The 17,450-nt window shown below is 36.5% G+C and overlaps 1 protein-coding gene across 6 annotated transcripts in view; it reads right to left on the reverse strand.

Moving 5' to 3' along the window:
* LOC140150449 (RNA-binding motif, single-stranded-interacting protein 2-like) overlaps positions 1 to 17,450 on the reverse strand; it is a 435,798-nt gene that overhangs the window by 4,504 nt on the left and 413,844 nt on the right. For 4 of the 6 annotated variants that reach the window (XM_072172461.1, XM_072172464.1, XM_072172463.1 and 1 more), the window contains exons 12-15: positions 17,312 to 17,450; positions 16,400 to 16,522; positions 10,943 to 11,020; positions 1,679 to 1,887 (exon numbers count right to left, since the gene is read on the reverse strand). In XM_072172461.1, the coding sequence (XP_072028562.1) occupies positions 1,711 to 1,887; positions 10,943 to 11,020; positions 16,400 to 16,522; positions 17,312 to 17,450 (517 nt within the window). In that variant the 3' untranslated portion in view covers positions 1,679 to 1,710. Of the gene's footprint in view, positions 1 to 1,678; positions 1,888 to 2,265; positions 2,347 to 10,942; positions 11,021 to 16,399; positions 16,523 to 17,311 lie in introns of all 6 variants that reach the window. The other 2 variants (XM_072172466.1, XM_072172467.1) reach the window with 2 other exon arrangements.

Raw genomic sequence — 17,450 nt, forward strand, 5'->3', positions numbered from 1 at the left:
CGGACATTTTGACCAGTTTGTGACCATACCTCTACAGCCACCATGTGTTTAATATATACCACTTTACACCCATACGTGGCAGTGACGTCAGTGTGCATTTCATTGGGCGCAGCTTCAACTCGCTAGCGTTCACTCAAAGTGCTGGCATTCGCACACATGAACTTAAAGACGCTGCATAGTTACGCGTGCGAAACAGCTGCCTAAGCGTTCGCTTAAAGCGCTGGCATTCGCCCACACAGACTTAAAGACGGCACATAGTTGCGTGTGCGAAACAGCTGCCTAAACAAGTTGATGTCACTGCCATCATATCAGGGTGAAAAATGGCATAGCAATCCTGTATTATATATTTTTGAAGTGGGCTCTCTTGGGTAGTATTTCTTGATACAGATCCTGATTCCTGAACCAAATCTATTGCCCTGATGGAGGGTGTGTACTCAGTATATTTTATCTACTGGTGTATCAATGAAACCTTTCCTAGGAATATTTGGGGGGGGGGGAGGGAATTCTCAAATATGGCCACAATTTGCCAATAAGTTTAGGAATTTGGTTAATACTGTGCCAATTTGTGTCAAATTGATCGCAAACATGGGCTACAGGCACTAGGATCCACAACATGCTCATCTATCAGGGGCACAGTTCTTTAACCCCAATACATTTGTGCATTAATTGAATGGCCTTTGAAACTTTGGGTACGATAACACATACTCTGCAATTTGAGGTCAAATTTTGCACTATGGTTGTTTAATTGAGGTTATTGAACTATGCCATTGGGATGAGGCCATTGTGGTCAATAGTCAGGTCTAAAAATGGGTTGAAAAATAGGTAAAGCGATGACTCCACTTTTGGGTTTTAGTATCAAAACTTGAGTCTCTTGTGTGTATGCATACTTGAATACTGGTCAAGATGATCCAAGATCTTTGCCGCCAAGATTACTGTACCTACCACAGATGCCTAGTAGGCTGGATACTGACCTAGACTAGCAAAGCATGCAGGAACGATTGAACAGAACCTATTAGGCAGGTCATACAATTTGGGCATATTTTCAAATCACTGAATATTTTAAAGAGTTTGTAAAATTTTTCAAAATATTTACATTAAATTGGGAAAAACAGAATCACAATACAAGCACTTGAGATACAAAAAGGTATAGATTTGGCAAAAGTTTTTGACCAATATGCTATTCCAGTTGAAATCCATATACCCCCTATGGAAGATATGACCTTAATCTCCCAAATAGGGAGTGTAGATTTCAAATGAAGTCACCCATTCAGGTAACCCCATTTGAAATTCACACTGTTTGTGTGGGATATTAACATCACATCCATATGGGGTGTATGGATTTCAATTGGAAAAGTCTGATTTAAGTTGATTTGGTTGGTATGAGCACTAAAGGGAATTCTAAAGTGCAGGATACAAGCATACAGAAGCAAGCATGGAAAAAACTGTCTGATTCTGCCTAGTAGGTTCTCAACAACGAAGAAAAACCTAGCAATATCTTCATATACATGTATGCCAGTCAATACGCTAACACATACTAAAGCCCACACATGATAAGCATATGCAACATTGGGCACAAAAGAAGAGAGAAACTTTCGCTGCATGTTCACATTTTTGTTCGCTGGCTTATATGCAAAGATATTGCTGGAGAGAATTTTACGAGAAAACAGAGACGTTATACCTGCTTCAAAAATGGCTTAGAATTGTCTCTTTCTATTTTGCCGATTGAGCAGCTGTTCCATACATCAAAGCTTGAGACTGCTGGGCGGCGGCAGCAGCTACCTGGGCAGCTTCTTCCACCTGCTGTTCCTGATGGGGGGAGGGTTGAGATTGAGGGGTTGAATGTTGGTCACCAGATTGCAAGGGCATCATCAGTGCGGACCCGTCACCCTATTTGCATGAATGGTACGACCCGCCAACACCACATACGTTACCACAAAACACACCAATCACCAGCATAAATACAGAGCGGCATCCAGTAGCATAATATAGCGCCACCACAGTTAGAAGTCACAGAGATAGTAGGCGATTGATTGAGCAGGCAGGTAGGTAGGTACAAGATGAATGGGTGTGCGAGTGAATTAAAGAGAAAAAAAAGTGACAAAAAAACAACTACAGGTCAGAAAATCTAGCTACCTAATACTACCACTTCTACAACTACACTGACACTACATGCAGGTGAGAAGATATATACAGATATATATATAGAAATGGTGAGGTATATAAAATGGGTATGCTGTCACACATGACCCAGCTCATGTTTCTTACCATCAAACGTGCCAAACGTCTTATTTGCTACACAGTCTTTCTTATGTTCTACTCGAGCAAATACGGTTCGGCGATCATGTCCTGTAGAGTGTGGTAGAGATTAAGTGTAAAGACAGGGTTGGCATTAGACTTGGGAGCAATTGATGGTAAGAATACAGAACTACATCAACACCACGACTAGTGATACTATGGGGTAGGAGTCAGAGGAGATATATATATATTACTATGTTGTACAGCATATAGTGTGTGTTTGTGATCCGTGAGAGCTACGCCTCCTTGCGTTCGCATACATGCCTGTAACTGTGTTATCTTCAGTGTACTTTTTTCTGTAGCAGCACAGGGGTGTGCATGCATGTGTATGGGTGTTATGTATGTGCATCCCTGTGCATATGTATACATAATATGTCATGTCTCCATGAGAATGCACCATTGTGTCAGTGCAAGCATTTTTGTCATTTTACAGAAGCATTTTTTTTCGTTTCAATTTTTTTTTACTTATTGCTTCTTAACCTTAAAATATTGTATTAAAATATAAGTAAATGCTTCTAAGACTTGTAAAATAGCTTACAATATGTGCATTTACCTGCATGTCCATAATCCGTCAATTTCACTCAAAATGGCGCTTGCGACATTCTTGCACTGACCCAGTGATATATTGCGACATTCTTGCACTGACCCAGCAATATACAATACAAGTAGCAGGCGAGTATGTGCCAGGGTGTTTATATGTGTGTGTCTGTGTTGTGTTGTATATGATTTTGTTTTTTTATTTCTTTATATTAGCTTGATTTTATTAGCTTGTCTTTCCTACATATTTTTGTAGTACCTTGGAATAGGCTTTTTTAGATGGCACATTATAAATAAATGCTCTAGTATTTATATTATTATCATTATTATGATGTGACTTTGTCAGTGAGGTCCAATGGGGTGTGAGAGTTTATTGTTTGTGTAAATGTATGCATAACTGTCTCATTTTGCTGCAATTAACAACAGATTCAAACTAAATGTCTTTAATTGCGATATACAGAAGATGTTCACCTTAAAAAAAATGGAATAAAAATTATCAAATGACTATGTTTAAAGTTACTATAAAAATACTAACTAATCATTATTTAGATCAGCTATGATAACATCTTTACAAAAAATTAAAATAATAAATATCAAATGAGTATGTTTACTGTTTAAAGTTACTGTTTAAAGTTACTATGTTCTATCTAATCATCTACAATTCATTATTTAGATCGGCTATGATAGGTTTTTAGGTCTAAAGCGCTCACGGTGAAATAAAATAATACAAAAATTCATGGTTATATTCAAACTCTTCCTGACACAAACGTCACTGTTGAACAGCATACCCATTTTAGAAAGGTGAATAGTCAATGATGTGGATGCTTAAACAATCTTACATTTGTTCTTTTCAACAAAAGTGATTTTCTTTGCAAAAAAACACCAAATTACTGCTCATATTTCTTTTTGTAACAGAATAAATAAACAAAATATTTATGTTCTACAGGTATAAATATTTGAATGTTTATTAAAATTGGTCATAAAATTAATTTAAGTCAAAACAAAAAGAGAAATTTAGCCAAAACTTTTTTCTTTTAAATACAACTTGACAAAGATAGTTTCAAGCATTCCACAACACCTTCATAGTGAATAAGTAATGTGCTATTAAATAACTACACAAAACAGATGATATTGTAGCCCTTAACCAGTAGGTTATACACAGATATCTAGTGTTTTTGCTTCACCGCTGTTACAGTAATGGCTATGCTTTGATGCATATGATGCAAGCATGCCAATGTGCTTCTTTTGTATGCACATCCATGTATGCAAGTCAAAACAGATGGATCCAGTGTGAGTCTTGCATTTTTATACATGCGCTTGTACCTACTACCATACCCAAGTAATCACTTGTGCAAGTTTCCTCAATATGCATCAAAATATACATACGTGATGCGATCAAGGAAAATGAGTCGGATGTCGGAAATATTGATTTTGAGATAGAACCAATAATAGTATTCAACTTCCTTTGTATTTTACTGTTCTGAGCAACACTAAAATGGCCATATCCTGAGAACCATAAGTCTAAATTATGATGGGGTTTTTAGCAAAATGAAGCTCAGAAAATGGCTCATGCATTGAAATTGAAAACAGAATTTTGATTTTTATCAACATCGGACTCATTTAGCTTGATCGCATCACATATGTGTGCACATGACGCAAAACAGAGATGAAGAACAATTTCTCAAATTTACTTAGTGTATTGGATTTGATTTGTTCCCTTTCAAAAGCGATTTACCATTTCAAAATATAGAAAAAATGGACAATATAATGAAAAAAAAGACTTCCTAGACTTTCTAGTCATTACGTTTGGGTTTGAGCGACATACTGGTATTTTTGCTTATAAAAGCGTATAGTAATTTTGAACTAAAACAGCGCACTTTTGGATTGATTTTTTTCTTCAAATTAAATTCCTAAACCCCCTCTTTAATTTTCAGATTTATACACAACACACATGCAAATACCATGTATAAAAATATGAAATTCTATGGACCATTTCTATCATGCTGGTCCAGACTACACATTAAAAAAATGTATGCCACTGCCCCGATGAAGCTAAGTCACTGCCTCGATGAAGCAAAAACACTATGAGATAATGTATGAGCACCATCACGGTTTGCTCTGCTTGGTGTTTGCTGCTGAAATCACTTAAGATGCTCATATACTTTCTTTTTACACCGATACAGAACAAAATAATGTTAATTTATAATGTCTGAAAAGTGATCTCAACATGCAAACTCCCAAGCAAATGAATATTGAAAAATGGAAACATTCATCTTCGTTAATATTGTTTTCAGTATGTCCATGGGACTTTTAAGTCGACATGACATCACAGTATAGTCATTGAATGTCATGTGCCTCAAGGTGACTTTGACTGCACAGTATTTTGGTCCTATATAAAACATTGCTTTGGACACCTTAATAGTTAAGCCAGTTTTGACTAAAAATTCACTCAAAAAACATTTTGTATCTTACAATTCTGGACCAGACTTGAAAACAATATCTAGAATAGTGAAAATATGATTCTCTGAAGTCATGCTGCATGAGCCAATTCGATCACACCACTCGCTTACCAATGCTTCATTGTTACCAGTTATCATCAACAATATTGATATAGAATTAAGCATTTTCCTATCTTGATAATTCTGCAGATATTACTTTAGACAGTCTTCACTTCACCATGTTGATACACAATTTGCCATTTAACAGTAACATACACTTGCTTATGAAAGGCCAATCGCAACTCAATGTCAAAATCGCACATAGATTTTGGGTGTGCATGTACACATAGAACTGCTGCTGCACCATAACTATGATGGCACCGACTTGAAGAAAACGAATAAAGCCAATCACGTCATGTATACTTCCACTTCATTTATAAGAATGTGCAGATAAAAACTTGCATTTCGATTTGCATATCTTTAATAACAAATTAATTAAGTATTGATATTGTAAACTGCAACAAGCGATGGTACTTCCAAGCCCAATAATCAATATCATTGTGAATAACTTCAATTTAAAGCATTGATGTCGCTCATGGCAAGACCCATTTGTCATCATCACAAATTCAAAATGGATCTAAATATTCTTCCTTTTAATCCCATGAGAACTACCTGCCTATTGGACAAAAAGAAGTTTTCATTATCAATTGGACCAATCAGCAACATTGTTAGAATAATTTCACCACACAGACAAATTGAGGTGAATTATTTGCAACGCTCCATTCTGATTGGTGATTAAAGTGAAGATATCTTGTAATTGACCAATCAGGGGCAATGTTAGATCGGCAGGTAGTGCTCAGGGGGTTAAGGAACAAATATCCAGATCCTTGAATGTTTTCACATTGTGCAAAATACCAAGTTCATTAAAATTACCTTATTCTTTTGATCAAACATATATTCTTTTATAAAAATTTTTGTTTTGATTGTGAAAAACAAAACTGAACACCAGATTGGTCCACAAAATCTTAATTGCAATGTCAAATTAACTTGAAATTTTGCACATATTATAGCGATTGGTATGCAGGCTTCTTAAATGGTGTACAACAAGTATGTTCATGTATCACTACGATCCACAACATCCTCATCTACCAGGGTGCAGTTATTTAACCCCTATACATTTCTTCAATTATTGAATGACCTTCAAAAATGTGGGTACAAGAACTCATATTCTGCAATATGAGGTCAAAGTTTGCACTATGATTGTTTCATTGAGGTTATTGAACTAAGCCACTGGGATGAGGCCATTGTGGTCCATAGTGTATTAATAATTCCAAGTACCACTAAAACAGATGATCATGAGTTGAACAGGTAACATAATCCAAATCAATCAGGCCAAGTTTTATCATTTCCACCATCACATTATTTAGAATCGTGCACTGTGATTTGTCCAATATTAATCGCAAATTTTTGCATCTAAAATGCAGTAAAGCATGACACACTCTATGCATACAAGTTCAACATTGGATACATCTACGCTCTATCTTGATGTAAACAAGTTAAACTATTTGGCCAAAACAGTGTCATTTTTTCTTTAAATCACACTAGCTTGTAGTAATAGAATAGAAATAAAAGGTGTAGCATTATCCTCTACACCCATATGTGTCCTTGGCAGTTAACATGTAATGTTAAAATAATGGGTTCAGCTGTGCCTCGCCCATTATTTACCTTTTTACCGATTCAGGACATTACTTTGGTATAAAGGACACCCATTACCCTTAGTATTTCTTTATTACATATCTTATATGGTGTTTTTGCCAAAATACAAAAAACCTGAATTCTGTATATCGTCGTTGGGCAGGAAAAACCTCCTATGTACTTGTGGCCCTTGAACATGTTTAAAACAAAACTGCCAAGAGGTTACGTTACATAGGAGGTTTTGCTTTAAACATGTTCAGTGGCCATTGATACATAGGGAGGTTTTTCCTGGACAAGGACGATATTATTATGTTCCACAAGTTTCATTATCCCATTTATGCTACATTTAGCCTGATTGGTCAGATTATGTCACACAAGGAGTGATGTGGTGCTTCTCAAAAATTTGACTCAAAAATTTATTTAAATGCCAAAATCTGAAAATATATTTCAATTGAAAAGGAGTGCATATAGTTTGTTCTTTTTCTTAATTAAAACTGCATGTAGGCTATTCCAGTTGAAATCCATATACCCCCTATGGAAGACATGACCTTAATCTTCCACACAGGGAGTGTGAATTTCAAATGGGGTTTCCTACACGCCCAAAATCAAACTTGTAATAAGCACCACATTCACTGTTCATAAAAACTATCTTGACAGAATTATAATGCAAAAACAAGCATTGCTGTATAAAAACAGTACTGGATGTTTAGAAAAGTCATATATGATATATCAGCCTTCCTTATGCCTTGCTGGAGTAGTCACAACATTTTTCAAACAAAACCATAAAAACAAACGTTTCACACATTTTCAGAATTAGACACTGTTGCTTTTAGGCAGTTCGAAAAATGCATCAAGGCAGGCAATGTTTTTTATTTTTATCTCGTATCATCATGATATTTCTCTTCATCCTACCCGTTTCCCAGCTTGCAAAATATTTTCTTAACTACCTCTCATTTACATAAATCTATAAATAACATTTATTTTAACACATAGTGTCATATTCCTGGCATGCATCAACACTTTAATAGAATAGTGCCATCATCGACTCATTCTATCTTGATTTGACAGTATAGTTGATGCAAGCCTTGAATAGCAAAACTAGGTGTCAGCAATGATATACACAGAGTATCTTCAAATATTGCTAATATTTTCTTTCATGATTGCTCCAAACTCTGGTGAATTTGTCCAGTTCCTGTTGAAATCCAGTTGAAATCCATATACCCCTAATGACCTTAAACTTCCACACAGGGAGTGTGCATTTCAAACAGGGTTACCAGAATGGGTGACTCCATTTGAAATCTACAACCCCTGTGTGAAAGATTAAGGTCATGTCTTCCATAGATTTCAACTAGAATAGCTACATCAAATTTGTAATGTGATGTAGCTTTAGATTTATGATCACAAAGTTAAAAGTGGTGTCTGATTAGTTTATTAACAGCAGATACTTTGTTTCACTTTAGGAGTACAAAACAAGGAAGGCATTGTAAATACTGTTTTTGTATTTTGGAAGCGACCTGATTATTAAAAAAACCTCCCAAGTCAAAATGCATTATCTGCTATTTTATTTATTTACATATTCTACATATCGCTGTTATGGTAAAACTTCAATAGCTGCTATGTGTTAAATATGTACAATACATTACATTGTAGTGTACATATTTAACACAAAGCAGCTATTACAAGGTTTTGCCAGAACTGCGACGACATTTTAGGTGGGAGGGTTGAGTTTGAGCAACACATTAAACACTAGCAATATTGAAGAGACATATTCAATGTCCATGGTCAAATGATCATGGTACCTTCATGGTACATCAAAGGATGTGTCTGACACCCTGAGAGCACAGGCAAAGTTGTGTAGAATAAACTGGTGTACACTGATTGATGCTTTAATTTGTTCTTGACTGATTGAGTGAGTGAATGACAACATCATTATTGGCGCTAGATTTTTTTCAATAGAAAAATGCAATATTATCAAATTTCATTGTTTAAAGCTTGAAATTTCAAAACAATTCATAATGAATTCTTTTCCTGTCATAATAATATCCAAGAAATTGTAATATTTTGTTGACTGAGAAATGGAAGGAAACCAAGCTAAATAATTTTAGGTAAGATGCTAAAATCATACCAAGTGTCTGAACAGTTGAAGGCAAGAATTAGTACAAAATGAAATAAACAAAAGTAACAGGAATAATGAGGGACTGGCAAAGAGATGAACAGGGGGCTCTTTTGAATCTGTAATTGTGGGAACCTTCATGGTGCTTTTCACTCTATTTGTGGGGACATTTTTGCATAGTGGGGACATCGCAAAGTCCCCACAGAGCGTGCTATGTTCCCACTATTACGGTTTGGCAAGGAAGAGAGAAGGGGAGTGAGAGAGAAACAGAGAAAACAAGAGAGAGGGATGGGGGGAGAAAGGAGTGAAGCAGGGAAACAAGGACAAGGGTAAATTTAACCTTCCATCAGTTTAGATCAATCATAATCTTTTTACTTTACACAAATTCAAAGTCACCTGAACCCTTTTCCATAAACAAGTTTACTTCTAATGACAGACTGTCAGAGACAAGGGGCCCAGGCACCTCTCGCCGATTTCAAACAACTTATCGTCAGTCGTATGATCTAATTCCCCCATATCACAGGCTGATGACCTGAATTTGAAGTGCCGATAACACCCATCCAGCAAGTTGTCATTCGGCACAGCAAATCATGACCTATAAAGACTGTTTAACATGGACAAGGGGCCCTAGGAAAAGTCCACACTGTAAAAGCTAGTCACATCGGGCTATTCCATTTAAAATCCACACTACCCCTGTATGTGGAAGATTGAGCTAAAGTCTGCCACAGAGGGAGTATCAATTTTGAATAGAATACATTTGGGTCACTTCCATTTGAAATACTTACTCCAGTTATGGAAGATATAGGCAAAACCATAATACAGGGGGAGTATAGGTTTAAAAAGTATGAACTCTCACCAATTATATTTGAAAAACATACTCCCCCTGTGGAAGATATTTCCAAAATCTTCCACAGAGGTAATGTTGTGGAAGATATAGGCAAAGCCATAATACAGGGGGAATATGGGTTTCAAAATTATTAACTCTGACCAATTACATTTGAAAAACATACTTCCAAAATCTTCCACAGAGGTAGTGTGGATTTCAACTGGAATAGCCCATTATGCTATCTCCAGGGGTGTGAGAGGCCACAGACCAAAAACGATAAAAATTAGTAAAAACAGTGTAAAATCAGGGTAAAAACGCCAAATATGGGCTGAAAATAAAAGAAAACCGCGTACATTTGGCAACAAAAAAAGAGGAAATCAGCTGAAAAGAGGAACTCTCAAATCCCTGTATCTCCCTCTGTCACTATATACACAATGATCCGAGTTGAGAACGGAGGGCAGCAGGTAGAAAAAAATATCTAAATTGAGTTAGAAAGAATATAGAGGGGAAAAATGAAAAATTTATAGATACAAGGATGAAGAAGCAGCTCAATTTTAATTTAAATGAAAGCGGATGATTGATGCATTCATTAATCGTCCTGTTTTCTGGCTTTATGACATGTCAATGATGACTATACAAAATTAATGATTCCAAAATAGTATGAGTCAAGCTTAGAATCCACCATGTTTTCTTTGATACACCGCTCTTTTTGTACATTTTGTATTTTTCCTTGAAATTAGTGTATGAGGAACTTGTTAGAATATTAAGTGACTTTTCAATCTTTTTAATCTTGGGGAAAAAAAAGAATTAAAATTAAATCGAAAGGTTACACATTTCTTACCTTCTGAATATCATGTAATTACGTTATAGGATTACCTCAAACTCATACCAATAAACAAAGTTCTACATCCAAGTACACTAGTCAATTCAAACACTTTGCCCTGTGCACTCTGGGAGTTAACACACACCCACAGTGTTCCACGAATGGTACCATATTCAATGGTTTATAGTGAGCCATGGCATTGACTATGAGCTTACCTCAACCGTGACTGGTTGCATCATCTGAGCGGCTTGGTATGCACCGCCCATGTGGGCAAAGGAATGAGTAGGCACGTACTGTAGAGTGTGTAAAACATAGAAATTAACAGAAATCATTAATTAATGGTTATTGATTGAATAGTATGTTATGATTAATTGAATGTCTGCTATTACAAATATCATATAAACCAAACGTAAACTGAAAATATACTGGTGCTCACATGTGAATGCCTAATCACATATGATCCTACTAAAGTCAAAAACGCCATATCTGTCAATGAATAACATAACACATACAGTCTTTTTACTTGGGTTCCTTCTCCTCAAGTAACAAATTGGGTTATTCCATTTAAAATTCACACTATCCCTGTGGAAGATTTTGGGAACATCTTCCACAGGGGGAGTATGAATTTCAAATGGAATTATCAAATTAAACAACTCTATTTGTCACTCACCCTCCCTCAGTGGAAGATTCATGGTGAATCTATCTCAGAGGGTATATGAAATTCAAATGGAGCTGCCTAATGTGTTCATTCCATTCATACTCCCCCTGTGGAAGATATTACAGGGGAGTGTGAATTTTGATTAGAATAGCCCATGCAGGATCTACAAGTAAATGACCCAGCAGGTACTGTAAAGAAAACATTGAGAATCCTGCCCTGGACAAACAGAAAGAAGGACAGACGGAAGGGATGAACAGGAAGACAGACAGACACATACTTTCCTTTAAGGCATGAGCACAAATATCAGTTGTGATTAAATTGACAAAATGTTTGACAAACTACCCGGAATGGTCAGTGGGAAGGGCAGACAGATACACAGACACCCCCACTGAAAAACAGACAGACAGACATACACACACACCCCCACTTTCTTTTGCAGCATGAACACAAACATCAGTTGTGATTAACTTCACCAAATGTTTGAACAAAAATTCCCCACACGTTACAATGCGCATCACAACACAAGACAACGTTTGCAAACACATCAAAACATCCATGAATGTCTTCTGTGGTTTGAATGACAATGTAATGCCCAGATTAAACAAAAGTTGAATGACTGTGCTTTCTGTGATATTAAACGAGCTCTGCTCAACAACAAAAAATGTAATTTGTACAACATAAGTGGTCATCATTTCAGCTGCAGAAAAACAATTGTAAAGACATCATAACATCCAATGCAAATGCTTCTTGTGGTTTTAATTGACAAATGCCCACTCGTTTAACGAACCAATATTTGGCACTGTTAGTCACAGGGCAAGCAGTACTGCACACACATATTTATATAATCTAAGAATGTTTTCTGTGGATCGACTGACAGTTACATTCCTGTTTCATAACTTTGATTTAATACACTGAGCTGTCAAACTTTCAAATCCATCGGTTGAACAATGTTTGCAGTATGAACGATAAAATAACACTTGAAATTATAAATTTGTATATTATTTGTCTTTGGAATGACATTGAAATGCCCACTATCTGTGGTAGCATCAAAATGCCCACCCCTAATAGCCCCAAGTCCCATTTGTTGTCTCAAATCACTTAAACCCCACTCTAAGTACAAGTAAACATCATTTTAGAGACATGTGGGATCCAGCAAATACAGCCACTGCTACTCTGACATCACTCATGTATTTAACATCTTCCCATCATGCAATGCAATGCATAAAATACAAACATTGACCCACTGAAGGAGTCCTTTGGTAAAAGAGCTATAAATAAATATGGGACTCTGGGTATTTCAGGCTGACAAGCACCATCATTTTAAAGGAGGTTAGGGTGCAAATATATTGATTTTTATCAAAATTTGGCAATTTGAGGGAAATTAAAAAATAATGTCTCTTAGAAAATACTTCAGAAAAGATATCCTTGAGTGACAGCATGTTAAATTCAGGAAAATAAAAGGATGTTTGTGTGAAAATGAAATTAAACCAAACCAACAACAAATCAAAGGGCCTTAACCATCATCTATGTATAGACCAAAATAAAGGCATGCCCCTCCCCCTATTAACCCAAACTGAACCAAGCATCAAACAAAAAACCTGAATTGACAAAGCATCTGTAAGCGTGGGTATCCCACATGATGCAATTGCCCCATCATGCAAACAGTAATATGGTCACAGAAAACTTGGCTGGCCAAGGTTAGGTAGATCCCTGTGGCAAGGTTTGGCTGTGAGTGTGTCTGGCACCTGAGGTCCCTGGTTCAAAACCGCACACAAGAAAAAAGTTTTCTCTTCTTCTTTCTTCCTCTTAATTTTCCTCAATTATGAGTAACTTAATAAAGCTTTTGGTCAAATACTCAAATGCTATGATAGGCAGACCTGTAACTGACCATTTGTGAAAAAAGAGGAAAATGGCGCAAAATCATGCTAAAAAGGCTCAAATTGTGCTGAAAATAACAAACAATGCATAAATTTCAGGAATAAAAAAAGAGGAAATCAGCTAAAAAGAGGAAACGTTTCAGGTCTGGATAGGGATTGTGGGATAGTATTTTTCATCCTGCCCTGTGACATTAGCACACCCACTACAATGTCCCTACCAGGCAGCCAAACACAAATTAGCAACTGATGATGAAAATAATCATTCCTCTATTCGCCATCTTCAAATTTAGCATGGCTCTGCATTACTTGCTCTAATTTCTGACCACAGACATGTTGATGTAGCCTGTGCTTGATTTCAAAATATATCTGAGCAAATTTTAATATACTTGTTTAAATAAAAACAGACGGACACTGTATTTTGTCCTACTTAATGCCATATTTCAAAAGAATTTTTTCTAGTATTGATGCTTTATATTATATACTACAGTAAAATGGGGTAACTTTGGGTCAAAAATCCTGATTTTTCGAGGAAATTGGACATGAGCGACTATTATTTCTTTCAAATATATTTCTTAACAAATTGACACCAAATATGACTAAAAACAATATCGTTGTACGAAAATATGACCATTTAAAAAAATATATTTGACCGACCAAAGTTACCCCGCTGACCGAAGTTACCCCATTTTATGGTACTCCTTGGCTTGGGCAGGCTAGTTACTACTGGCCATATTGCTATGTGATTGGTGGTGTTTTTGCCATGGCTCTGACTAGATCTAATCATGGTTGTAGCTAGCCAAAGTAGAGTGCCAGGCTCCAATTAGAGATTTGTATTGTCTTTCACATCATCATACCCCGAGGGGGTTATTCATAAAGCATATGGCAATGTGCTGCTTGAATGGGTAGGTTTTGCACAAGAAATCCTATGGGTCGAAATGTTTTGAAGAAATCATTTTTCGATATGCTTCCCTTTTAAAAAATTTTCCACGCTATGTGCGAAAAACACATTGCATTAACTATTGCAATCTGAAATCTACCATCAGTTTAAATTAGATCAATCATAAACATTTTTTTCACATAAATTCAAAGTCACCTGAACCCTTTTCCATTTTATAAACAAAGTTACTGCTTCTAGTGACAGACTGCCAGAGACAGGGGGCCCAAGCACCTCCCGCCGATTTCAAACAACTTATCACCAGTCGCATGATCTATTTCCCCTGTATCACAGGCTGATGACCTGAATCTGAAGTGGCGATAACACCCATCTAGCAAGTTGTCATTCGGCACAGCAAATCATGACCTATAAAGACTGTTTAACATGGACAAGGGGCCCTAGGAAATGTCCACACCTTCGAGCTAGTCGCATTATGCTATCTTCCTCCGTCATTACATACACAATGATCTGAATGCCGCTCACAAAGCAAGTGCAAGTCGACAAATTGAAATATCTTCTCATTTATCTGTTTTGAAAGTGCATGGACTGTTTGACTTAATATTCATCCACACCATCAGTGATTCCAACGAAAGAGTAAAAAAATTAAAATTGGTACTAATTGCCTAAAAAGTGACAGAAATGTCAAAATTGTCGTAGCATTTTTAAAAAAATATAAAATGATTGGAAAAAGTAAGAAACTGGCAGTGTTTATATGAAGCTCCATTCAATTGCATGCAGCAACAAGTGTCCGTACGGATGAGACTCCCCAACATTGACTCAAATGTGACATTACAACCTTATTAGGTCATTTTCAATCTTAGGCCATAAACAATAAATTGTTTGTTTGCCTTCAAAAGAAAAGGGTCGGTAGGTTGATCTTTTCTTCTTTTTTTTCATGTGCTCTTCCTTCATTTTGACATATGAAACCACATCTAACCGTGTAACTAAAGCTACTGATGTGGCTTCAAAACACATAAACTTGGAAATTATTCATACACTTTTGGAAGAGAAAATTATGGAATTTTATGAGTTTACAAAAAAGTGATTTTTGTGTTTTTTGTGCCGGTCGCTTGTGGGCAAACAAACAATCAGCACACACCCATTTTCTTCCCAAAAATCTTATTTTTCATAATTTTTTTTTTAGATTTTCTGATTTAGTACCTTTAAAAAAGAAAGTAATAATACATCAGAAATCTCGCTAACCTGATTCAAGCATCGCCAACCGGCCCACCGGAAATGTATTCATCTACTTTCCTTTTTGTTGTGCACCAAGCCATGATTCCCAATGGTGAAATAAGACATCATTATTCTCCTGCGCCTGACTCGGGCCAAATGAAGCTTATCTCACTCTGTGCTTTACAAACTTGACACAAAACCCCCTGTGACAGGTAGTGTTGCTAAAAAAAATCTGCACTAATCGCGGGTCAAATAATCGAAAAGTCACCCAATTTTTCTCTTAACCATCTATATTATGATACAGGAATCCAACCGGAAGTTGAAAAGTCACCCATTTTATTTCTTAACCATTGGTTTCTATGGGACAGAAAAGTGTCAAAAGTTGCAGGGAAAATCTTCGAAAGTCGCCCAATTGGGCTACTAAATCACAGTTTTGGGAACCCTAGGTAGTAGTAACACAACATCTATGCTTTTTATTCATCACATAATGAGCTGTAATGATCTCAATTCCGATGGCACAGTTTAGTAACACACAAACAGACAAACAAATAAAGAGATGGTTTCAAACATCAAAAAACCAAAAAAGTAAGTTTCCAATGCTCTTTGAGGGGGCAAATGGTGTAAAAATTAGGAAATGGTTGTGGATAACATGATTTACCATAGAACAATGCAAATTACAGGTAATTCATAAGCCTATATGGTAATTTATACAAATATTGACCATGTAATACCTCTGCATTATAAAAAAAACCTGATGGAAAGGATAACATCTATTCACTTTTAGCAAAATGGTTCTAGGGGTTACACATACAGGACAGTTAGGGTTCTAAGTTTTTAGGAAATTGCAAGAACCCCAAAATGGTTCTTTCTGATCTTTACAGAACCTTTTTCATGCCTAAAATGGTTCTTTCTGGCCTTTGCAGTTCTTTTTATTTCATTGTAGAACTGTTACAGGATATCTTAAGAACCTTTTCAGGTTCTACTTGGAACCCTCGTTTCTAAGAGTGTTGTACTCTTAATGACTTACCGCGGAACCTTGGGCAAGTTGTAGTTGGTTCATATGTTGTGTAATTTGAGGCACCATCGTTGGGTTATGCATAGCTGCTAATGCCTGCTGCTGATCTACACCAGATGCTAACAATTGAGATGTCTGTGTGATGAAAGGAATGAAGAAAATTGAAAAAAACAAAATAATAATAACATTGCGATGAGATTACTTCATCCGTATCCACGTCAAAGTTGTTATGTAGCTATGGAAATTTGATACGCTATGTGTTCATTACAGTTTCACACCAACATGATTTTTAAATTGAAAACTTTCTGAGAAAGTTAATGAGAGGAACTGATAGAGACAGGGAAAGATGTAAAATTAAGAAAGAGAGCAAGAATACGAGCAGGTGAGAGCAATAGAGCAATAGAGAGAGAGAGGGGAGAGGGAGAGAGTGATAGAGACGAGAGTAAGTACTTTTTGCAGGTGGGTGTGGAATTTCCAAAACATTAACATTTCCAACCACCCCTTACAAAAAAATAGCAAAAGATGTGTACTTCACACCCTGAACATTTTGGGGCTACTTTGAACAGTGTAACATGAAAAAGTGGTCCCTTTGTTCATTTTTCTTTTAAATTTTTTGACCTTCCTGGATATTTTTACCTCAATTTTACCCGAAAAGTGGACTTCTTTATGAGGGACCTTCATAAAGGGGGTGTGGCAACAACAGACAGAGAGAGAGAGGAAAACAAGAATGGGCTGTTCCAGTTGAAATCCATACACCCCCTATGGATGACATGACCTTAATCTTATACACAGGGAGTACAAATTTCAAATTGGGTTACCTGAATGGGTGATTGCATTTGAAATCTACACCCCTGTGTGTGAGATTAAGGTCATGTCTTCCATAGGGGTGTATGAAGTTCACCTGGAATAGCGCCATGTACTTACACTGACAGGTGTCATATGGGGTTGCATAACATACTGTTGTTGTACCCAACTTGGACTAGTCGCATGCACTGGATAGCCTGACATTTGGGGTGTTCCTAACGTATATGGAGAGACCATTGCCTGTGTAAGACCAACTTGA

The sequence above is a fragment of the Amphiura filiformis genome, chromosome 4, assembly GCF_039555335.1.
Source record: "Amphiura filiformis chromosome 4, Afil_fr2py, whole genome shotgun sequence".
NCBI lineage: Eukaryota > Metazoa > Echinodermata > Ophiuroidea > Amphilepidida > Amphiuridae > Amphiura > Amphiura filiformis.